The sequence below is a fragment of the Phyllobates terribilis genome, unplaced genomic scaffold (genome assembly GCF_046119375.1).
Source record: "Phyllobates terribilis strain yellow unplaced genomic scaffold, ASM4611937v1 Scaffold_2__4_contigs__length_985480577, whole genome shotgun sequence".
NCBI lineage: Eukaryota > Metazoa > Chordata > Amphibia > Anura > Dendrobatidae > Phyllobates > Phyllobates terribilis.
In genome coordinates, this window is record NW_027362762.1 from 905,179,548 (window position 1) to 905,204,901 (window position 25,354).

The window sequence follows — 25,354 nt, forward strand, 5'->3', positions numbered from 1 at the left end:
AACTCCAATGAAGGAGTGGAACCATCTCAAGGAGGACCACAAGGAAATGGACAGCATGTGACTTAAATATGAGTGTCTGAGCAAAGGGTCTGAATACTTATGACTATGTGATATTTCAGTTTTTCTTTTTTAATAAATTTGCAAAAATTTCTACATTTCTGTTTTTTTCAGTCAAGATGGGTTGCAGAGTGCACTTTAATGAGAACAAAAATGAACTTTTTAGAATTTACCAAATGGTAAAAAAGCTCATCAAGAGAATTCCAAGAGTGTGCAAAGCAGTCATCAAAGCAAAAGGTGGCTACTTTGAAGAACCTAGAATATAAGACATATTTTCAGTTGTTTCACACTTTTTTGTTAAGTATATAATTCCACATGTGTTAATTCATAGTTTTGATGCCTTCAGTGTGAATGTACAATTTTCATAGTCATGAAAATACAGAAAAATCTTTAAATGAAAAGGTGTGTCCAAACTTTTGGTCTGTGCTGTATAAATATGTATTTTCTAAAACTAGAATCCCCCTTTAACTGTTGGAATAAGATTTTGAATTTTTCTTTTTTTTTTTAACTATTATATAAAATGACTGCAATATCTGTAATTACGGCTGCTGGAGTAATGCTCTAGTGAATTGCACAGATGAGTAAAGTCTGAGTATAAAGTGATAAACAAATTTTCATTCAAAATGATTACAAATGAAAAAACAGGATGTAAGTCACTTACAAAACACTAAACTGAAAATATACAAAAAATTAAAAACCCTTCTCAGCAATCTTTCCCTTACATTTCTGCTGTTACTTTGATCTCATTTTATTTTATGCTGCAATTAAAACTAAAGAAAATATTTTAACAAATTGTATTTGTGTCCCTTAACCTTGGCCACGTTCCCCCTCCTTTTCTGAATCTTTTGACTAACTGTAAAATGTAACTCTCTGCAGCAGGATCCTCTCCCCATTGCCTTGTGCCACTTACAGATTGTTACAGAGTAACCATTATTTACATTTTTTTATGTTAATAGTACATGTGAATTAAGAAACGTTGTCAGATCACTTATTAGAGAAATCCGCTTCTTCCTCCGCCTGGGCGGATCTTTTATTCTCCAATTTCTCAATTCACGGGTAAAATCTGTCTTCAATGTCTTCAGACTTTCCCATTACTGAGATAGGAGATAACAGGTGGTGCTCATAAACTTTTATGGAACTTGGAACAGAATATCTGTCTCCGCCTCTAGCTCCTCCCTCCTCCATAGAATTTTAAAAGCACCAACTGTCAACTCCTTTCTCAGCAATGGGAAAATCACTGAATACAGATTTTACTCGAACAGAAGAAATAAGCAGATGTCTCTGATAAAGATATATTACAAAGTTGTTTATTTTCATGTAATGTTTCTTTGTATACATTTCTATTGATGAGCTACATGCATAAATATATCTGAAGCTCCTCATTGCAGCCGTGTACACAGACCTGGTAACATATGCCGATACGTCTCCAGTCCCTCCTATAGTGCTAGTATTTTTATACTCTGCTTCCCCAGTAATGCTCCATTCACAGACTATATGCACTCATTTCTATACTATGTACTAAGCTCAGAGTATCTGTACTTTTTGGATATGGACTAAAATTCTATGCTAAGAATGGAAAGGGAACCCGCCAAAGACAGCACTGACAGAAATAATCTATAGGTACAGGCAGGCTTGGACTGGCCCACAGGAGAACAGGAGAAACCTCCGGTGGGCTCCTATGCAAGAGTGAGCCACTTACCCCCAACATGATCAGTAGTTGGCCAATGCATTAATTCACTGTATACAGACAAAACCAGGATTTCATCATTCATTCAACAAACTACCTAGTTTATTTTTATATAGAAGCAGAAGTAAACTTGTGGAAGAGGTTAGTGTAATATTTGCATGAAGCTGAACAGTGGGCCCCCCACGTCAGTGTTACTGGTGGGCTCTTGCCCCCCCCCGTCTGACACTGGGTACAGGTTAGATCTGAATATATCACATGAGGTCCTTACACTGTATCAGAGAGTGTCTCACATCATCAGTGGCCTTTTTATTTCGGACTATCTTCTGCAATCTTTTTAATGTCCCCATCGACTTGGATTTGCTGTCATCTATCTCCTGTAAAAAAAAAAACAAGCAATGTAAGGGCACTGCATATCTATGGAGTATTTTTCACTCGTTAAAGGGGGCATCTCCGTCTCAGGTAATTATGGCATATTCGCAAGACTTAGACTAGGGTCACACCAATGTATTTTTCTCATCCGAGAGAATCAGGCCGATTATGCATATCACACTCTTATCAGAGATTGACCAGAGTGTGATCATAGTGTGATTCGATTCTCTCAGATGAGATGAAGATGGATAAAAAAAATTCTCCATCTTCTCCATTCTGTCTGTCCATGAAAATCAGACTGCGCTCAGATGTCATCTTAGTTCTGTCCGATGGTTCAATGGACTCATTGATTTGCAATGTTTCAACATATCCCAATGATTCTGATATTGTTTTTTTCATGTCATATTCTACTTGGTAATGGTACATTTAGATTGATATAATTGCATTTTTTTATGACAATATCGGAAGTTCGATGAAAATGTAAAAAAATAATCAATTTTCACATTTTTAGTGCTTATACCCCTAAATTAGTCATACCACTCTAAGTAGTTAAAGCACCCCTCCCATCAAAGTTTTTATCCTCTTAATATATTGCAGTCATCATATTATATAGCACTGTGTACTTACAATTGCTCATTTTGCCTTTCTACCCAGATAGTTCTTCTCAGTTCTCTGCTCTATGTAGAAACAGGAAGTCTCTTGTCCCTACATTTATCATACCCCTCTTCAACTCCTGACCCAGCTGCTCCCTCCACCACCTGCCTGGGACTATTGCAGTGACTCATGACTCATACAGGGAAAATTGACCTCCTGTTTCTACATAGAGATTAGAAGGATTCAGCTAGTCTGGCAGGTCCCCAGCAGTTTCTCCCCGCCTGTTGCCAATGACTGACAGGTCTGTCCCAATGCACATAATCAGGGAGGAGAAACCTGTCACTTAAGAAGGTCGGGTGTGGAGAAGCCACTGGGGAGCCCCTGTCCATCTTGTCTCCCACATGGTCTTGATCCTCGGCAGCATTTAAAGTATGTTTTTCTCTGAAATACCACAGTGTTTCAGAGTCAAACATGGATGGCTGACATCATACAGCCTGTGTCTGATACATGTTGCCCGTGGATTGAGCAGCCTGTATCAGGTGTCAGGTTCCCTTTAATAAATAACATTTACCATGTGTCTATATTACGTCAACACAATTTTTCAAATGTCCTTTTATTTTGCTAGGATGTTAGAGAGGTTAGAAAATTTTTTTTTTAAACTTTAAGAGAGCTATCGAGTTTTAAAGTGAGGATTTGAGGGGCCTTCATACTGGACAACCCCTAAAACTGATATTAAAATATTCAAAACTCTTCAGAACCCTTTTGATTCTTCACAGGAACCAACACCAAATGGAACAAATGGAATGAAAAATGATATTTTTTCCACTAAAATTTTGCTAACTTGCTAACTTCCTAACAGTCCACCATAGCTGGTATACATTGAGGCCATAACTTGGCAGCAGATTGCAATGACAACCTTTGGGACAACAGAAATGCAATGGATTTAAAGAGGGAGCTCCCTCCCCCTGCTAACAGTCTAGATGCTGCTGTCAACATAGACAGCAGCATCCTGAGGGTTAAATGGCCATGATCGGAGCCAATTCAGATTGTGGGCAATGCAGCCGGGTGACAGCTATAGTATAAATCTGGCACCTGCTGCATTTTCACCCGGGAAGGGATGCTATTGTCTTATTTCTCAGGTCAATAAAAAGATTTATTGGCATTTATTGAGGGGTTGGACTTTTTGTGCTCAGTCAAACAAAAATAATTCCATACACTTATCTTGAAATCTTAATATTATTGTATCCACGTATGTGTTCTCACCATCTCATTAGTATTTGCAGATGACCCTTGGTTCCGTGTTGGGTTCCATGGCTCGTGTGATGGGATCTGTCAGATATTACAGATTAGATAGTTTCAGAGATGACATCTAAATATATCCTAAATTCTGTACAAAATAATGTCTGAATAACCTTTTTGGAGAAATCATTCTTCTGTGAGCACATTCACACATCAGGTTCCATATTTTTCGTCTCCAAAAATGGACAACTTTCCTCTAATGTGGTAACCGGTTTACAATAAAGAAGATAAACTGCCTGAACTGGTATTTTTACTAATTTTTACCAATGAGAATACAGTTAAAACAAATGGTCTTCCACCCATTTTTAGTGGATTCCTATAGACTTTAATGGCCGGTTCTGATTCGCAAAAATGGAATGAAAATAAGATATGCACAGAGTATAAATTTACAAACACAAGGATCCGTAAAAAACAGCTCCATTAAACTCCATGAATCCTTGAGCTCTCTCCGTATTTAAAAAAAAATGAGAAAAACTGATGAGTTAATGTGCTGATAAAAAGTCTACACACCCCTGTTAAAATATAATGTCATGTAGGAAAAAAACATGCCAAGAACAAAATTTCAGAACTTTTTCCACCTTCATTGTCACCCATAATCTGTACAGTTCAATTGAAAAATAAACTGAAAACTTTTTTTGGGTGGAAAAAGAAAAATAATGAACTAAAATAACAGTTGCATAAATATGCACACCCCTAAACTAATACGTTTCTGATGTACCTTTTGAATTTATGACAGCATTCAGTCTTTTTGGGTAGGAGTCTATCAGCATGGGACATCTAGAATTGGCAATCTTTGCCCACTCTTCCATGCAGTGGTGCTCCAAATTTGTCAAATTGTGAGGGCATCTCCTGAGTACAGCACCCACTTCAGGTCACCTACAGATTTTCAATTGGATTCAGGTCCGGGCTTTGGCTGTGCCATTCCAAATTTTGATCTTCTAATATGGCCATTCTTTAGTTTATTTGGGGGAATGCTTAGGATTGTTGTCATGCTGGAAGGTGAATTTCCTGTGGAATTTGGTGAGTGCAACTTGGGGGTTATACCATGTCTGATAGATGCTGCAGCAGACGTCCTGAAGTTGGAGTGGTAAGAGTGCCATAAAGAGGTTGCAGGGGGTGTAAAACTACCAAGGGAGTATACAGGGGGGCCGTGCTGATGATGGCGTGAAATGTACTATGGGAGGGATACAGGCAGCAGCTGTACAGCTTGTCTGTGACATTTCAAGGAATGTAGAGGAAACTATGACTGTCACAGATAAGCTGTGAAGACGCTTTCATAGACCTAGGCAGCGCACAAACGATTGAATGAAATTACAAGCCCGCATTCAAGATGTTACGCTCGCGCCCGGACAGACTGGCGTGAGCGTGATCAGTGATCCCACTGTACCATGAACCGGGGAGTGCCTGGAGGGGCGTAACTAAGTATCAACCCGATCCGACCAAGGTCGCACGGCGGCTTAGTCGACTCCGTGGACCAAGGAGGAACCGAGCAGAGGGACCAGGTACGACTCCAGGTCAGACCCACACAGGGGAATGCAGGAACAGGCATGTTAGACTGGCATACAGGCAGGTGGGTATTGGCAAGTACGGCTGGTATGCAGACAGGTGGGTACTGGCAAGTACGGCTGGTATGCAGACAGGTGGGCACTGGCAAGCACGGCTGGTATGCAGACAGATGGGCACTGGCAAGCACTGCTGGTATACAGACAGGGAGATACTGGCAAGCACGGCTGGAGTGCAGACAGGGAGGTACTAGCAGGTTGGAGCACAGGCTGGATAGGGTCCAGTACAGACAGGGAGACAGGTACAGAGCCGCAGATGTGGTAGACAAGCAGAGTAAAGCGAAACCGCCGGAGCGGAGACAAGGCAGAGCAGAGAGGAACTGCTGGTGCGGTGAGCAAGCCGAGTGGAGCGAAAACCGCAAGTGCGGTGGGCAAGGCAGAGCAGAGCGGAACCGCCGGAGCGGTGGACAAGACAGAGCAGAGAGAAACTGCAGGTGCGGTGGACGAGGCAGAGCAGAGCGGAACCGCCGGAGCGATGGGCAAGGCAAAGCAGAGAGAAACCGCTAGTGCGGTGAGCAAGGAAGAGCAGAGAGAAGCCGCCGGAGCGGTGGGCAAGTCAGAGCAGAGAGAAACCGCCGAAGCGGTGGGCAAGACAGAGCGAAGAAAAAACGCAGGTGCGGTGGACAAGGCAGAGAGGACAGGGCTCTGTTCACATGGAACAGACTGGAAAATACAAGATGATGGCTAGAACACAGGAGGAAGATACGGAGGAAGGGAAAAGAGACAAGCAGAACCAGATACACACAAGGTACTTCCTATGAAGTAGCGAGTGGACACAAAACTCACAAACAGAAGTACAGAGACAATGATTTGGAGTTAGGTGCAGGTTCAGATACTGCAGGAAAAGGGAAGGTACGGACATAGAGACAAACAGGTAACAGGCTAAGATACAGTTCAGACAGGAACTGCTACTGCAATGAGATACAAGAATGAGCCTGGGTATACAGCCCCCAGAGTGGCGGAAACAGACAAGAAGTCACAGGTAACAGGCCTGGGTATACAGCCCCCAGAGTGGCGGAAACAGATTAGAAGTCAGAGATAACAGGTTTGGGTATGCAGCCCCCAGCGTGGCGGAAACAGACTAGAAACAGGACAGGAACTGGCAATTTAGTAGCAAAGACTAACTGAGTGAAGGTGTTGCTCAGGCACCTCATTCTGGGTGGAGGGGGTTTAAATATCCAGTGACTCACAGCAATAGGCTGGAGACGCATTAGGGGTGCTCCCACAGCAGCTATAAGAATCAGGAAGTAACCGGGCCGCCGCCCTAAGCAGTCAGTCAGTCAAGAGACAAGCACACAGCATGAACTGGAGCAAGGTTTGTAGGCTGGATTGACAGGTAAGATTGCGGTCTTGCATAGTGGGAGGTGGTGCACTATGCAAGCACGCCGCCAGGGATGTTACACAAGACATCAGACTTGGTCAGGAGGCTAGCTTGAATTACATGCAAGATGCAAACCACACCACTTGATCTGTGACTGGGTAGAAGGAGGTATTATCAGGGGGCTGGCTTGTTTTAGAAGGCAGTAGCAAGCTTCGCTCCCCGATCTGAGATGTAGCGTCCTAGAAAGGAGGGGGATCACTCAGGAGCTGCGTCTGTCACAGTAAATAGCTCTACATAGGATATACTGTGAACATTGAAAGCACTATTATGATTGCGAGCCTTTATTGTTTTTGAAGGTACCTTATGTCAATGTGAATATATTATTTATATCTCCCCGAAGTACCCCTTTAAAAACTCTTTCTGGTAAGATTACTGAGAACATTTAATCCATTCTAATACACTGTTATACACATGAATAGATGAAAATGCCCAAAAGAGTTATTCTTGTTTATAGGCATTGCATCTCTAATTTATAGATCTACCGCTTATAGTTATTTATGAACTTCATGCCTCTTAATATGGTTAATCTGAAACACTAACACAAGACAAAAAAAATAACGATAAAGATCGATAGATAACCAGGACTTCCGTTTCCATCTTCTAACGTTATCTCTACAAATGGGACAAACAGAACATCAAAATATGATTTTATTGTCATCTAACTTAAAACCATTAAACTCTACATTCAATCGCCTTATTAAATTAGTGGCTGCTAATAAGCCATAGGTGATTGATGCGGTGCTCCGGATATTAATATTTATCACCTAGCCACATGACCTACACAGATATCCAGAATGGATAAACCCCATTTGTACCCGGAAGGATGAAGAAAGTGAGGTGTCATCTTATGAATAATTTAACTCATTCTTAACCGTGGCCATCCTTGCATGGAGGGAGAGTGGATGGGGGTCCTAAGTGGTTAGGCCCAACATTTACAGTCATGGCCGAAAGTGTTGTCACACTTGCAATTGTTCCAGAAAATGAAGTATTTCTCCCATAAAATTATTCCGATTACACATGTTTTGTTATACACATGTTTATTTCCTTTGTGTGTATTGGAACAACACACAAAAACTGAGAAATAAAGCAAGTTGGAGATAATTTCACACACAACCTCAAAAATGGCCCAGACAAAATTGTTGGCACTCTCAATTGACTATTTGGTTGCACACCCTTTGGAATAAATAACTGCAATCAGTTGCTTCCTATAACCATCAACAAGCTTCTTACACCTCTCAACTGGAATTTTGGACCACTCTTCTTTTGCAAACTGCTCCAGGTCTCTCATATTTGAAGGCTGTCTTCTCCCAACAGCAATATTAAGATCTCTGCACAGGTGTTCAATGGGATTTAGATCCGGACTCATTGCAGCCACTTCAGAACTATCCAGCGCTTTGTTTCCATCCATTTCTGGGGGCTTCTGGAAGTATGTTTAGGGTCATTGTCCTGCTGGAAGACCTAGGACGCAAACCCAGATTTCTGTCACTGGGCACTACATTGCGACTCAAAATCCTTTGATAATCTTCAGATTTCATGATGCCTTGCATACAGTCAAGACACCCAGTGTCTCCACCATATTTGACTGAAGGTACCATGTTCTTTTCTTTGTAAGCCTCATTCCGTTTTCAGAAAACAGTAGAATGATGTGCCTTACTAAAAAGCTCTATCTTGGTCTCATCTGTCCACAAGATGCTTTCTAAGAAGGATTTTGGTTTACTCGCATACATTTTGGCAAACTACAGTCTAGTTTTTTTATGTCTCTGTGTCAGCAGTTGGGTCCTCCTACCATAGCATTTCATTCGAATGTTGACGGATAGTTTGCATTGACACTGATGCACCCTGAGCCTGCAGGACAGCTTGAATTTTTTTGCAACTTGATTGGGGCTGCTTATCCACCATCAGGACTATCCTTCATTGCAATATTTATCAATTTTTCTCTGCTGTTCACGTCCAGTGAGATTAGCTACAGTGCCATGGGTTGTAAATTTCTTGATTATGTTGCGCACCATGGACAAAGAAACATCAAGCTCTCTGGAGATGAACTTGTAACCTTGAGATTATTGATATTGATCAACAATTTTGGTTCTCAGGTCCTCTGACAGTTCTCTTCTCCTCTCTCTGTTCTCCATGACACAATGCAAAGATTGAGTCAACTTCTCCCCTTTTTATCTGGTTTCAAGTGTGATTTTTATATTGCCCACACCTGTTACTTGGTTAGTTTGAATGAGCATCACATGCTTGAAACTAAGTTGTTTACCCACAATTTTGGAAAGGTGCCAACAATTTTGTCTGGTCCATTTTTGGGGTTTTGTGTGAATTTATGTCCAATTTGATGTTTTTTCTCTGTTTCTTTTTGTGTTATTCCAATACACACAAAGGTAATAAATGTGTATAACAAAACAGGTATAATTGCAATAATTTTCTGGGAGAAATACTCCATTTTCTGGAACAATATCAAGGGTGCCAACACTTTCGGCCATGACTGTATCTGTGATGCACTTCGTCATTATAAGTCAATTCTTCCTAAACTTTTTGAAGCCTAATTTCCTTTATTGAAAAACATAACTAACATAATGTTTCCTTCATCCTTTTCGCCCTTAGGGTCACCCAAGTCTCCTGGATAGCATTAGAGTATAAAAAACATCATAATGTAACAGTTTATTCCACTCTGGGGGACCCAGTGCAACCAAGAAATGCATGGCTTAAATGATCACCATATAGTTCACCAAGAACGAAATAATTAAAGCGTTTGTCTAGAACTTACACACCCAGCACTGCCACCGAACATCTGCTTTAAGCTCGCAATGTAACAAAAAATACACAGTATACACAGTGAGAACAGCATGGCTTTGTACACTTTGTACTCTGGGTAGCTGGCATTATTGGGTACCACAGCTCCCACTTACTTCAATAAGAGCTAAGCTATAGCACCCAAGAATGGCCACTATGTAGTGTCAGGAGCTGTGCTGTTCCAGCTCTGTACACTGTGTACATCCATCCACAATGGCAACTGCAAATTGCTGATCAATTGTGGTGCTAGATGTCAGTTATCTACCGATATTATATTGATGACCTATACTAATGATTAGGTCATCAATGTATACGACATAGACAACTGATAAATCTACCCAGCTTCCCCAATGCCACCATTTTCTCATTCACTGTTGATTTCCTGAACTGGCAAAATCCAATTGACCAGTGCAGCCAATCACTGTCTTCAGCTGTCATGTTAGCATGCTCAGCACAAAACCACAGAGGTCAGTAATTAGATGAAGTAGTCGCGTAGATGTACAGCACGTCATTACTACAGGAAAATCAATAAAGACTGGTTGGCTCCACCAGAGTGGCATGGCTGGAACAGCACAAGATTTAGCAGGTGAGCAAATGTTTTTGGATTTCCTTATAAAGCATATTGTTTTCAAATCCTATATAATGCTTTAAGTTGAGGAGTTAAAGGGGTTGTCTACTAAGCTTCCACAATCTTCTCTATTAACTATTCACTTGCAAATGAATTACTTTTCTATATACATTTATCTACTTATGTTTCCTTGATCTCGCTGTGCAGGTAGCGATCACATGATCTTGTCTGGGGGTTTCTACTTTCTTTCTGCAGCATCTGTTGGAATGCCTTAGTGAGGTCACTGGATAGGCTTTGTCAATGAGGCGTGCATGTGTGGACTTCTTTAGGCCTGCTGAGTTAGCCTCTCGAGTGACGTTACTATGTCAAAGGCTGGAGGCAAGAAGGAAAAACCATAAATCTATTTAGAAAAGTGTTTCCTTTAGCTTAAGTTAGTTAAGAGGGTGGATAGGTGGTGGACAACCCCTTTTGAAACAGATTCTGGATGGTAAAGGTTAAATGGGTAGTCTCCAGAGGATTTGCCAGAAATGTCTTTCATGAAATAATCCTAATTCCTAATGAATGACTATCAGGCTCGCAACTAGGGGTTGTCTAGGTTTGGGATGAAAGTCTGCAGTCACATAGAGTTCTGAATCCTCACCGCACGCTGTAAAGATCTTCCGGGCCTGCAGCGAGAGCGAGTAGGCGATTTGCATACATGCGGTCATGTGTCAAAACTAGATGTGCTTGGCCTCATCGAATTCCCTTGTATTGAGCACGTCTAGTTGGAATGTGGCCGCAAATCACACTCATACGGTCATGTGACCACCTGGTCCTACTGCCGGCACCAGAGAATCCTGACAGCATGCAGTACACACTCTGAGAGGCAGCAGACTTTTATCCCAAACCTGGGACAACCCCTTTTAAAGACAAACCTCATAAAAATTTCCATGCAACGTTGAGGAAAAAAAGCAATGTACTGTACATACTATGGAATGTTTTTTTCTTCTGACCACCAGTCCATGTAACTGTATATTATTATTAGGAACTTTTTTTTACCTGGCAGAGATTTTCTTCAGCTTTCCTGCGGGTAAGTAAAGTATTTCTGTCTCCCATCATAAATTCTTCTTCACTGAGATCTACAATATAGAGAGTAAAGTTTACTTCCTAAATGTTTTTTACAGCTTAAAGCCTCCACCCTGAGGCTGTGTGCCCACGATGCGTTTTTGGTGCGTATTTTGGTGCGTATTTGCAGCGCGTAAACGCACAACATGGTCCGTATTTTTTCTGCGCAGATTTTACTCGCAGAAAAAATACGGACATGACCAATTCTTGTGCGCTTCTGCATGTGTATCTGCCTATACAATGCATTGGAAAAACGCATGGCAAATATGCATGCAAATACGCGTCAAAAACGCATGTAAAAAACGCATGTTTTTCTGCCGAGGAGATGCAGAAATGCTCAGGAAAATTTCTGCTTCATTTCTGCATCGTGGGCACTAAGCCTGAGACTGAAAAATGACTTGCACTACCTGGCGCCCTCCATTTACCACTCCCTGCCTACTCCGCTCAGGCTGACGTTCCGCTCCTTCTGCTTTCTGGATGGCATGGGGAGAGCAGGGCTAAGTCTAAACCACGTCTCCTTGCCTTTCCTTATTCCACAGCCAAGATAGGAAAGGCAGAGAAGGCATGGTCTAGACTTACCACTGAACTCCCCATACTGCTGTGGTGGACATCCTGAAAGCAGAGGAAGCGGAACGCCGATCTGAGTAATGAAGGCAGCGGGAGGTAAATGGAGGGTGCCATGTGGGGAGACTAAACACGATAAATGTTCAGTCCTGTTTCAGTCCCAGGGTGAAGGGACGCTTCAGAGATTACATATCACAGGCTGGAGCAGTGCTGATATTTTGTATACCATTGACTGCTGCTGGTTTATTGGGCTCCAATATTGACTTACAGGAGATAGATCAGATAGCACCCGCTACACAGACGAATGTCTCCTTGTCTATATGTTATGTCGTTCATATTATTGATTGGCCCAGGTTCTGATCCAAAAGTCCAGTATAAGCCAATCCCATTTGGAACTGATTTTGTAGCCAGTCCCCAGCATCTTGGGTCTATTTCTTAGGGAATGATACTATTGATTATATGTCTTATGTGTGCTTTCTTTTTTAAATCATTTTTTTGCCGTGTAATATAAATTGGCGCAGATGCACAGAGAGTCTTTTGGCCACTTTTTTTCTTTTTTGCGCCTTTCAATAAACTGGACAGTCTTCAGCTGGACAAAGAATAAAATTTAAACAGATTTTGTACTCCACTTGGTTACTGAAGTACAACTGCACAAAGTAAGTGGCAAACAATGAATTAGGCACAGGACAACCAAAACCAAGGTCATAATTGTGAAAAAAACTGAAGAAATCGAGTACAGAGTAACCGTACAAAGTCACAAATTACATAAGGAATAACGTACAAATAAAAAAGTCACTATTTTTTCTGCAGAAACAAATGAGCAAAAGCAATGATGAATCTGCCCCCTAGATTACAAAACAGTATGAATGAAGACGTTTTGCATAGACAGGGATGGATTGCAGAATCATTTACCTTAAGGGCCCATTTGACCTAAGTTTGAACTTGGCATTACTTGAGTACTGTATGCAAATATACAGAAACTAAAAATATAGGTGGATGATGAGTCTTTGGGCGATCACAAAGAAGTACATATGGACACCTATGGCATTACACTTATGAACATGTTACCTTCGATGGGACCGTGCCTTCTGAGGTAGGAATCATGGTCAGGTCTCCTGGAGGTAAGGTAATGTGCTGTTGTCCCGACTTTCCTGTCTGGCATCAAAGAGGCAAAAGTTGCAATCACTACATGATTCAAATGTATTTTCTTCAAAGATATCGATGGCTTCAGCCGTGAGAAATTCTAAGGACTCTGCTTCATAGTGAGCATAATGTTAAACTATTTAGTGTTGCTGCACCTTTAGTCCCTCTGCAGACTATTCTTATATATTTGTGAATGTCATGGCTCGGTTTGGAGATTTGATCCCGTGACCTGTTACTTTTGTAGTTGGTTCTTCCTGTTCAGCTTTGGCTCTTTTCCTTCTCTATCCAAATGCTGTTTTTTTCTTTGTCCGTATTCTCCCTTCTTGGTTGCTCCTTTCCAGCTATTTTCCATTTTCCCATTTTGGTTTGCTCTATCACAGTCTGGGTGGGGCTTTATATAGTATCCCTTCTCTGCACTACCTTGCTGGCTATATTTCCTGGTGGATGTATACTTAGGAGTTCCAGCTCTTTATCTTAGGGGTTTACCTTGCTGGGTAAACTCCAGTTGTATTTTGCTGCAAGTTGGTTTGCTTTCCCTCCAAGCACCCTTTTCTTTTACCACTATTAGGTTTTTGTGAGGTCCTTCTTATTCCTTTTATTTTTGGTACTCATTAACTTTCACCCTTCTATCTTATTTGTATGTGTCTTTGTTTCTCACCTTGGTTTCTTATATTTTTCCTCACACTTTACTTTTCTCTTGTTGGTAGTGTTTTGCGTCCTCCCTTCTGGTTCCTCAGGAGGTACGAAAAACCCCTTGACGGTCTTTTAGGGAGCCAGGTCCAAGGTGTTTTTTTATAGTTGTGTGGCTAGGGCCTTTCTAGTCTGTACAGGGACCAGTTGGGTGTAGGTGCAGCATTTCCCTGGTGTGAGTGTGATCACGTTCATAACAGTGAAGATATCCATACATTGACGAGTATTACATGGATGTATTGATCGTATCTAGTAATACTGTCTATACAATGCCATTGTTTCAAAGACTTGGTGATCAACAAATGACTTGAAGGGCTTATTTTTTTCATAAGGAGGTAAGAACTTGCAGGCAGGTTGCTAACTACCTGCCTGTTTTGCCTGGCAATGATCTCTACCAGTTCAAGCAGTGATCATGGTGCTTCATTAGACCTCACAGAATCAAAAGAGTAGCTCTACACCTTCTAGGCTGCTCTGTCGATAGGGCATCACTGTCGACGTCATGCTGATTGACAGCCGCCTTCCCGCAGTTGGCAGTTAGCATGACGTCGGCAGTGACGCACCGTTGACAAAGCGGAGCAGAAGAAAAGAAACTGCCCTGTTGATGTTACTTCACCGAAAGCGGCAGAATCCTTGGCAATAGCAGTACGTGACCCATTTAAATTTGCACTTCTCAGTAAAAATATCCCATACCCACTAGATATTTGTCGGCCGAACAGTGGTTCAGTCGGCAACTAACTCTCCCAATTCCTCCATACACAGGAGCAATTTCTCTGCCAAGCACTCCTGTGTTCTCTGCGAAAGGGACACTACCAGACTCCTCTGGCTTATCTTGGCTGAATACAAAAGGATCGGCAGTCCAAAATCACATATACTGGATCTTTATCTCCCCTAACATCATCTGTCTTGGGAGAGTCAGGAAGCCCCCTGCACTTTAGGCTGAGCCTGACAATATTGGTGGTTTTAGCTAACTTTAGTGTGAGGATGGCTTTACTCTAATATTGGAAGAGATCAAACTGGCACTGTTAGTTTAGTCAATCTTGAATGTAATTCCTTTTAATAAAAGAGTTCATCTTGTGCACAGCAATCAATGAAATATTAACACTTACCAAATGCTTCATTTTCTGATATGGATTTCTGTATGAGTGACCTGAATAAAGAGAATATCAATTAGCCTTGATAGCTATGATTTATGGTCAAAGTTACATAAGGTGCAGCATTGGACATGACACTGTGATACACTACGACAGTAAGATGCTAATTTTTGGGCAGTGAGCCCAAAAATAATATTACTTATTGGGGTCATGTGCAGCTGCACATATTGTATGTTCACCCATTAAATGCAAGGTTCCTACTGAAATAAGTAAGATAATTAGAAAGTGGTAGCATTGATACTTGCTTATTATCTCCGAGCTCCAGATGAGTTAAACCTTATTTAGATACCCACTTTTTTTGCATGTGAAAGAAACAAGAACCATTTTTTTAACTGGTGTGCTGTATCGGATTTTCATCCATCCTTGGTCTTTGTTTCTGCTTTTTACTATCACTATGGCATCCATTTTTCTTGTATGCTAAAAAAAAAATTGTAAGCTTCTCTGATTTATTAGACAGTAAAAAAATTAGACAGCACTCAGATGACACACAGAAGGCATCCTGGTGTTATCCATTTGTTTGGCAACCCATTCACTTGAATTAATTTTCAAATGAGATCAAAAACAGAAATTTCTCCTGTTTTTTTTTGTACAATCGGCCTCATAGACTATAACGGGATAGAACAAATGCATGAAAAATGGTGTGTGCATGGGGCTTTAAGATAGGTATTTATGGTGACAGTAGCAAGGAACATCACTGAGGTTCTGTTCACATGTCCAGTTGTTATCCATTTGCAAAAATATTACATTTGCTACAAACGAAGCAAAAACAGATGCAAAATAGAAACCAAACTGTTTGCTTTTGGATGGTTGTGTCTTTAAAAAAAAGACAAATAAAACATCAGTTATGATCTGTTCCCTATATACTTAAAAAAATTGACCCAGTTGCTATTTGTTTTTGTTGTTTTTTTTGGCTGGACAATAGAGTTGTATAGACTATCGCCGTTTTAGACATTTTAGGACACTTCCTTGCCTCCTATGAGCAGGTCCTGTACTGGATCATCTTATTTCTGTTTTTGTCATTCAAAAGCGGATCGAAAAATAGAAATGCCAACGGGACGTGTGAATATTGCCTTATTTCTTGTAGGAAAAACGTCATGATAAAAGCTGGCCATACACATAACAATCTGTTTGTCTTCGTTGGAGCCTCCATTCGAAGCCTTTGTCACAAATTCAGACAAATCAGGACAATAGTCTTACGAGTCAGAATGTGTCCCATCAACTGGCCAAGATCCCAGTCTGAACTGGCAGGTCAGGGAGATAGTTAAATAAAAAAGCAACAGAATGGATCGGTGCACATTGAACTTTTAACTATCAATGGCTGATTCAATCTTATGGATTTTGATTTTTGAGAGGCGATTACTTCTGTCAGAATGATCAAAATTTAGTGCATGACTTATACACAATTTATTGTGATTACTTATTTTCCACAGTGTTGGTAGACCATGTTTCAAAAAGGGGGCTGGAAGCAAGTGTAACTAGAAGGAAGCCCCACATGACCAGGATGTGCCAGGAGGGTGTAATTTTAATCCCAATATCCGGATTGGTTATAAGCCTGGAGGGGCGGGCATTGGAAGGGGCTGGGGAGATATAATAAGGAAAAGTGCGGGAAAACGGTCAGTCCAGGAAGGAAGTCAGCGGGGAAAGTTGCAGAACTCAAAAAAAAAAAAAAACTACAGCTTTCCCATTGTTGGAATACACTTACCAATCTTATGGAAACCGTTGATTCCCTGATCGCCAGGCTGAGGGAGGCTGCCAGATCCAGGCGTGGAGGGTGGCTTGAGTCCCAGCTGTCTCCCCGCCAGCGGGCCCGCCGCGGCAGGAATCCGCCCAGCCGGCCTGCGGGCTCCTCCAGCATCGGGTCGCGGTCCGCGACTGAAGTGCCCCGCTCAGCTGTAGTGTGGCCTGCTCCGGCGGCGCGCCGCAATACCAGAGCCCGGGCCGCGCCAGAAGCAAGGCCCGCGCTGCAGCCGCGTCATCATCCGGGGGGCGGGGCTTCACCGGAAGTGCGGCCTACGTCACTTCCGGCCCCGGTGTCATGTGACAGGGGCGTTCAGGAAGTGAGCGGTGGGTGCATGGACAGACCCCCCCGCAGCAGGAGTCGGCGATTCACGAAGCCGCTTGCCCATAAGAAAACGGAGTGCCTGAGCGGATGAGGGGACCAGAGGGACCACCAGCACGGCAGGCGCACCTGGCGATGTACCAGTCGGGGTGCCTGCCAAAAACATCAGCGGAGGGATACAGCAGCGCAGGTGCACGGGCAGGCAGCAGTAATTCGAGGACCTGCTGCCAGGCTCGAGTTAGCACATCCAGGGCGGTGGAGCGGCGGGAAGCAGCATGGGGCTGCCTGGCAGTCACCCACGGACCACCACGGATCGGGCTAGGGAGTCCGGGTCTGGAAGTCGCGGAGTGCCACGGATGGCGGGGAGGACCGGAGCCGGGACTGACGGGGGACGATCGGCGGGGACATCGGCACGTGCTCAGGTCCCCCCTGGTGACGAGGAGGCCAGGGGCGCGGGCCTTGAGCAGCAGCAGGAGTCTGGCGAATCGGAGTGTGGCGAGGATCAAAGCAAATCCAGGATTCATCAGGACTCGGGACGTTCGGCTGGCAGGGACACAGCACCTGCGCAGCTTGGTGAGCATGCGTCCATGTATTGTTTGTCGCCCGCTGGGTCATTAGTGGATGGGGGAGGTGATAGGCAGTTGGCTGGGCCCAGCGGGGAAAATACTAGGGGAGGTCATGGGTCAGATGTAGTGGGTCTTAGGGACATTTTGTTTAGCATGTCGCAAATTTTGGCTAGAATAGGCGGTGGTGGAGTTAATCAAGGAGGTTTGTTACCTGCGGCGGCAAGGGTACCTAGTCAACCGGTGTTGTCGCAGGTGGGGAGAGAGTCGGCCAGGTCGGCGGTGAATGCAGCCGGGACACCTTCTGGGGCATCGGTTTGCGTACAGACAGAGAAGGACAAAGCAGATACCGTAAAGCTGCATGATAGGGCAAAAGGGGAGGTATATGTGTGCTTTGAGGGGCCGTTGGGGGCACACTTAAAAAAAAAAAAAAGAGGTAAAGGAAAAGTTTGGCGGGATGACTATGTTGAAATTTTTCCCTTCTTCCGCTGGAAAAGTTTAATCTGGATAAGGGTAAAAAGGACGATAGTAAAAAAGAGGAAGAAGAGAAACGTAGGTGGAGGTTGATTCCTCAGACGTTTGTTAATTGGTTACAGGCTTTTGCAATATTGGCTAGCGTTATTGGGGAAAATGCTTCGGATAATTGCTCAGGTTTATTTTGCTACCTTGATTCTATTGGGGAGGCTCATCGTACTTATGGGGGTCAGGCGTGGTTACGATATGACGAGCAAGTTAGGCAGAGGAAAGCTGTCCGCCCGGAGATCAGATGGGATCAAAAGGACATTGGGTTGTGGTTGAAGGTTATGGCCCCACTGAGGTATGGGCAGTCCTTTCACGGGAGCAACAGTAGCGGGAATCAGTCAGCAGGACACGGGCGAAGTAGTCAAGGGGCACACAGCACAAAAAAGGAAGCGGGAACTTGCTGGCAATTTAATGATGGCCAGTGCAAGTTCAGGACCTCCTGTAAATTTAAACATGTGTGCTCCCATTGTAACGGAAGTTCGCTCGGAGCATCAAAATGCTTTAAGAAGGGTAAGGGAAAGCCGACAGTGGGTACCGGTCAAAGGGGTGACTCCGGTGAGGGTTCACGCGATGGCCCCCTTTCTAAGTAGGTATCCGGATCAGTTGAAGGCTAAGGTCATTGCAGATGGTTTTTTGGAAGGGTTTAGAATCCCTCCTCCTGATCATGAGGTCCCCCTTTTTCAGTTAAAAATTTGACGTCGGCTTCCCTTCATCCGGAAGTGGTTAGTGTGAAGTTGGCTAAGGAGGTGGAATTGGGCAGGATGGCTGGACCGTTTCAGGAATTGCCTATTAGCAAGGTGATTATCTTGCCGTTGGGGGTTGTGCCCAAGAAAGAGCTGAATAAGTCTAGTTTAATTCAGCATTTGTCGTACCCGAAGGGGCTTTCGGTTAATGATGGTATTGCGCAGGAGTTGTGTTCGGTTGAATATACATCATTCGACGCGGCGGTGCATTGGGTACGGAGATACGGGCCAGGCTCGTTGCTAGCTAAGACTGATATCGAGTCAGCCTTTAGGTTGTTGCCAGTTCACCCGGATAGCATCCTGTGGTTAGGTTCTTTTTGGGAAGGGGAGTACTATATGGATAGGTGTTTGCCAATGGGTTGTGCGATTTCGTGTTCTTTGTTTGAAACATTTAGCTCCTTTTTGGAATGGGTAGTGAAGGACCTGGCTTCTGTTAAGTTGGTCATTCATTATTTGGATGACTTCTTGTTTATAGGCCCCCCGCAATCGTTGTTGTGTAGGAATTTGTTAGGTACTATGGTGTGGGTAGCGGAGCATTTTGGCGTGCCGTTAGCAGAAGAAAAAAAGGAAGGACCTGGCACCATTTAAGTTTTTTGGGCATTGTAATTGATGCCGAAAGAATGGAGTGTCGGTTACTGGATGATAAATTGAGTTTGCTTAAGCAGGAGGTCGATAGGATCAGGAAGTTGCGCAAGGTGACCCTGAGGGAGCTATAGTCGCTGTTAGGGCGTTTGAATTTTGCTTGCAGGATTATGCCAATGGGCAGAATATTTTGTCGCAGGTTGTCAGGAGCGACAGCAGGAGTGCGCGCGCCGCATCATTTCATTCGCCTTAATAAGGACCACAAGGAGGATCTAAAAATTTGGAAATTGTTTTGGAAAGTTATAACGGCAGGTCAGTAATCCAGCAGCAGTTCTTGAACAGTTTTGATTGTGAGATATTTACGGATGCGGCAGGAGGTGCTGGTTACGGGGCCTACTGGAAAGGGCGGTGGAGCATTGGCGAGTGGCCGAAGGTGTGGAAAGTGAGGGGTCTTACGAGGAACTTGGCATTTTTGGAATTGTTTCCTATTGTTGTTGCGGTTACTAATTGGGGAGAGTGTTTCGCCAACAGGAGAATTCGGTTTACTGCGATAACAAGGGAGTGGTGTCTGTCATCAACAGTTTGTCAGCCTTGTCTCCGCCTGTGATTAGGTTGCTGAGGGAACTAGTACATTGTTGTCTTAAGCTGAATGCTTGGATTACAGCGGTACATGTTCCAGGTGTACAAAATTCCATAGCAGATGCCTTGTCTCGTTTTCAGTGGGATCGTTTTCGGACGGTAGCTCCAGAGGCAGAGGACGTGGGACAGGAATGCCCTTCGCGTTTGTGGCAGCTGGTTATGGAAGAGCGGGACGGTTAATACGGGAGTCCATTACAAGGCAGACCTGGGCATCATACGAGGCATCGTGGCGAGTATGGCAAAGTTGGATTATGCAGTGGGGTGTGTTGGAGAGTGATGGAGATAGAGAGATGGCGGTGTTGTTTCTCATGGGAAGGGCAGTGGAGAGCAGATGGTCGGTTTCAAAAGTTGGCAAGTTTGTTGCAGGTTTAGCGTTTGGTTTTAAATTGCAGGGGATAAAGGATGTTACAAAGTCCTTTTTTAGTGAAGCAAGCTCTCAAGGGCTTTAGGACAAGAGGTAAAGAGTTGGATAAACGGAGGCCTGTAACCTTTAGTATTTTGGAACGTTTGGGTTTTGTATTGGATAAGATTTGTTGTTCAGTTTTTGAAGCCACACTATTTAGGTTGGCTTTTTCATTGGCGTTTTTTTTTGGCGCGCTAAGAGTAGGTGAATTGGTGGCACCAAGCAGGAATAAGGTTGGGGGTTTGTTTGGATATGAGTGGTCGAGATGGGGGTATTGAATTTTGGATTAGGTGGGAAAAGACGGATCAATTGGGCAAAGGTAAACGAGTAATATTGGGTGAGGTTATGGGATCTTTTCTTTGTCCTAGGAGATGTTTATTGGTAGGTTTGGTCAGGGCGGAAGGGCCCATTATTGTGTCATGAAAATGGAGACTTTTTGTCACGTTTTCAATTCATAGCGGTGTTTAAAAAGGGGATTGCTGAGCTGGGCCTTAGCCCTGAGGTATATGGGTCGCATTCATTCAGAATTGGTGCGGCATCAGAAGCGGATGGCTTGGGGTTAGGCAAGGATGTGATAAAACGTATTGGGAGGTGGAGTTCTGATCGTTACCTGTCTTATGTAAGGCATTAGGTATGCGGTCTTAGGTAATTTGCCTTTTGAGATTCAAATACCTTTTGGTTGTCTTGTTGCTGGTGGCGTCCCGTTGTTAGTTTGGATGCTAGGACACTCTTTTGTCCATTGGGAGGGGTGAAGCGGACGTGAGGCCGGACGGTAGGCAATTGGGTTTTAGCAGGGAGCAAGCGGTGGTTCGGTGGTCGGGTTTTCGAGGGATGGTTTGGAGAAGGGTGCTGCCAGAATTCCATAAAGCAGCTCGTTTGGATCGGGCGCCGGATATTTTGGTGGTGCATATGGGGGGAAATGATTTGGAGGGCTCGGCCGGTCAGGGAATTGATGAGGGACATTCGAATCGATCGGTTAAGGTTATGGACATCTTTTCCTGAGGTGTTGACAGTGTGGTCTGACATTGTGCCCAGAGAAAAATGGAGGGAGGCCAAATCATTGAAGGGAATTAATAGGGCACGTATAATGTTGGACAGAGCTATATCAGCTTTTGCTACCGGGAACGGGGGAGTAAGCATGCGGCATCTTGATCTGGAAGCGGGAGTTGAAAATTTTTGGGAAAAGGACGGCGTACATTTGAATGATATTGGCATTGATTTATGGGCATTGGCCATACAGGAGGGGATCGAAAGGGCTTTTGCTGTGTTGGGGCGCTCACGAGCCTGAGGTGGTCAGGGCTGTTCATTGGTGGCGGGGGGTGGGGTTCTTGGAGTTGGCACAGAAGTGTCGGTGGAAAGAATATTGGATAATCACAGGCAGTGCCTTGATTAACCGGGGTGATCTGGCATTTGGTTTTGGGCTCTGGACAGGGTTTTACCCTGGGAGCTTTTGGTGCCCTTGAGCTGGTGATGGACGGCTGAGGGTAATATGGTGGTTCGAGTTCGGTTTAATTTATGCCAGATCTAATTTTAACTCCAAGAACCCTCCCTTCTTATTTATTTTATAACACTGTTAATACGTTAATGTTGTTTGTTAATAAAATGGCTGCTGTGGCCAAATTTATCCAAAGAAATACAGGTGCAGTGTTTTATTTGGTGGGGGAAGGTGAGTGCTGGAAGGTGGGGGCATGTTGATCCATGGAACCCGTGTTGGCAGTACACGGTCAAGAAGGGGGCTGGAAGCAAGTGTAACTAGAAGGAAGCCCCACATGACCGGGATGTGCCAGGAGGGTGTAATTTTAATCCCAATATCCGGATTGGTTATAAGCCTGGAGGGGCGGGCATTGGAAGGGGCTGGGGAGATATAATAAGGAAAAGTGCGGGAAAATGGTCAGTCCAGGAAGGAAGTCAGCGGGGAAAGTTCCCACCCACCCACCCCTTCTTTCTGTTGGTATTCTGTGAAGTTAATGGTGAAAGGGTGGTTTTACTGAAGAGGAGATAAAGGAGTTATTACTATTGTGTATTATCGATGGGTTATATTAAAAAAGGACATGTAAAGTTTTATGAGGGTTTGTCGCAGTGGCTTGGCGGGGGGTGGGGTTCTTGGAGTTGGCACAGAAGTGTCGGTGGAAAGAATATTGGATAATCACAGGCAGTGCCTTGATTAACCGGGATGATCTGGCATTTGGTTTTGGGCTCTGGACGGGGTTTTACCCTGGGAGCTTTTGGTGCCCTTGAGCTGGTGATGGACGGCTGAGGGTAATATGGTGGTTCGAGTTCGGTTTAATTTATGCCAGATCTAATTTTAACTCCAAGAACCCTCCCTTCTTATTTATTTTATAACACTGTTAATACGTTAATGTTGTTTGTTAATAAAATGGCCGCTGTGGCCAAATTTATCCAAAGAAATACAGGTGCAGTGTTTTTATTTGGTGGGGGAAGGTGAGTGCTGGAAGGTGGGGGCATGTTGATCCATGGAACCCGTGTTGGCCGTACACGGTCATGTGCAAATTGAATCATGTCATCAGCTGTAGTAGGGGACATACTGTACCTATATTTCAGCATCAGATTCATTTATGGCAGCTATGGATGTAATTTTCATTTGTTCTCCACTTACTTTTTACGCATTTTGTTTGCATCAGTAGCATTCATGTCCGAAAGTTCCTTTTAAAGAAAAAGTAAAATAAAGTAATGAAGTTGAAAGCAATAATAATCCATTTTATTTGCCTATAAGACAAGGTTTTCCCAATATAAACTATGGCCTCCACCTTTAATGCCTCATTTACAGTTTCCCATCTTACAGAATTACAAAGTATCCATAAAAACTAGGGCAACACGGTGGCTCAGTGGTTAGCACTGCAGTCTTGCAGCACTGGGGTCCTGGATTCAAATCCCATCAAGGACAACATCTACAAGGAGTTTGTATGTTCTTCCCGTGTTTGTGTGGGTTTCCTCCGGGTTCTCCGGTTTCCTCCTACACTCCAAAGACTTACTGATTGGGGCTCACAATCTAGATTGCCTATGGGGACAGTGCCGATATTGTCTGTAAAGAGCTGTGGAATTAATGGCACTATATAAGTGAGTAAAACAAATAAATAAGTATCGGATGAAACTCTGCTGGACCTTATGGGACCCTATTTTTTTTCTCGCACCCATCCGATTTCGGAGTGAAATCGTAGTATGCTGCGATTTTTTTACTCATGCCGAATACAGCTGAAAAAAAATACGCAGATGTGCACTGCCTCATCGAATAACATTGGTCCGAGTGCAATCCTTTTTTTTATAAGATTACACTCATCTGAGTTATTCGCTCATCTGAGCGAGCCTTTACATTTACCAATACTCATCATTGTCAGTAAATAGCTATATTTCCAAAAGAATTACCAAATGAAAATGCTATGGAAAACCTAAAAAGGACAATTACTTACAACAGGTTTGTACTAAGATTTAATGTAACATTAAGAAAAATAATGGTTACATTATATACGGATATAACAACAAGGCCAATGCATTGACCCTGGTCACCATCTACTGGGTACAAAGGAAAGTACAAAAAGTCAGTTTTTCCCATTCTAAGATTTAGGTGTAAAGAGTTTTCCAGGAGTGTGACACTGCTGACTTATGCTTAAAGGTGTTGTCTAGTCTTGTGGTGAAAATCTGTGTGACTGCAGATTTCTGAATCCTTACAGTGCACATACTGCATGCTGTCAGGATTGTCCGGTGACACTATTGAAACAGGCATTCACTCGGCCGCAATTATGCGCTTTGCATACTTACGGCTACATTCCAACTAGACGTGCTTGACGTCGCTCAATTCATTTGTATTGAGCGAGGCTGAGCACGTCTAGTCAGCATGTGACTACATATATTCAAATCACATACTTGCGGTTACATGACTGCCCAATTTCGGTAGCAACATTGGACAATCCTGACAGCATGCAGTGTGCGCGCTGTAAGATTCAAAAGTCTGCAGTCACATAGAGTGACTGCAGACTTTCACCTCAAAACCGGACAACCCCTTTAATCCTTTTCTGTCAGAGCCTATTTTTGTTTTTGCACTTCGTTTTATTCTCCTCTTCTTTGAAGAGCCATATATGTTTTTTATTTTTCTATCAACATAATCATATAAAGGACTTGAAAACCTCTGATGGAGCTTTGTAAAAGCTTGTTTTTTGCTTGCTGAGTTATAATTTCCATTTCTACCATTTTAGGTACGACATTGTGATCTATTGCATTTTTAGAGGAGCGGCAGTAATCAAAAGATGTTAACTTTGGCATCTACATGTTTTTAAATTAATTTTGCATTTTGGCAGATCAGATTTCTACAAATGGGTCAATACCAAATATTTGTTATTAATAGACTGGGTAAAGAAGTGTAATTTAAACTTTTATGTTCTATATATTTTTAAAACTTTGTTTTAATTAACTTTATACTTATTCTTTGATGATGAAATATATGTTTTAAAAAAGTCTTTCCTTTCCAGTTGTTTGTTTGCATCACAACACCATTCACTACAGTAGTGTGAGCTGTAATACCAGGCATGGCCTATCAACAAAAGTGGCGCTGTTTCTGGAAAAAAAAAAAAATGGACCCCCATTGTAGTTTTTTTTTGACAGCTGGAGAGAAATAGGTTGGTAACCAAGGCTCTTAAGCATCTGTGAACTAGGCAATTCCTTTTTTTTTTTTCATCTTACACTGCTTATTAATTTTCTCCCGGTGACATTATTTCTAGTTCTAGTATAGCTCGGCTTAACTTACTGATGCTGAACATCTGTTAACAACTTTTACAAAGAGGTCTCTAAAGCAATTTGGGATTAAGATCTTACATATTCTAAATGAAAGTCACCAAAGCCCCATCTGCTTTCTGCTCGGTATGTATTCCT

General features: G+C 43.1%; 1 protein-coding gene across 1 annotated transcript in view; it reads right to left on the reverse strand.

The window, feature by feature from the left end:
• SAMSN1 (SAM domain, SH3 domain and nuclear localization signals 1) overlaps window positions 1-4,027 on the reverse strand; it is a 97,855-nt gene extending 93,828 nt beyond the window's left edge. Inside the window, exons 1-2 of the mRNA XM_073668243.1 lie at window positions 3,971-4,027; window positions 2,013-2,118 (exon numbers count right to left, since the gene is read on the reverse strand). Coding sequence (XP_073524344.1) covers window positions 2,013-2,118; window positions 3,971-3,973 — 109 coding nt within the window. The 5' untranslated portion in view covers window positions 3,974-4,027. The remainder of the gene's footprint in view (window positions 1-2,012; window positions 2,119-3,970) is intronic.
• Window positions 4,028-25,354: the final 21,327 nt, after the last annotated feature.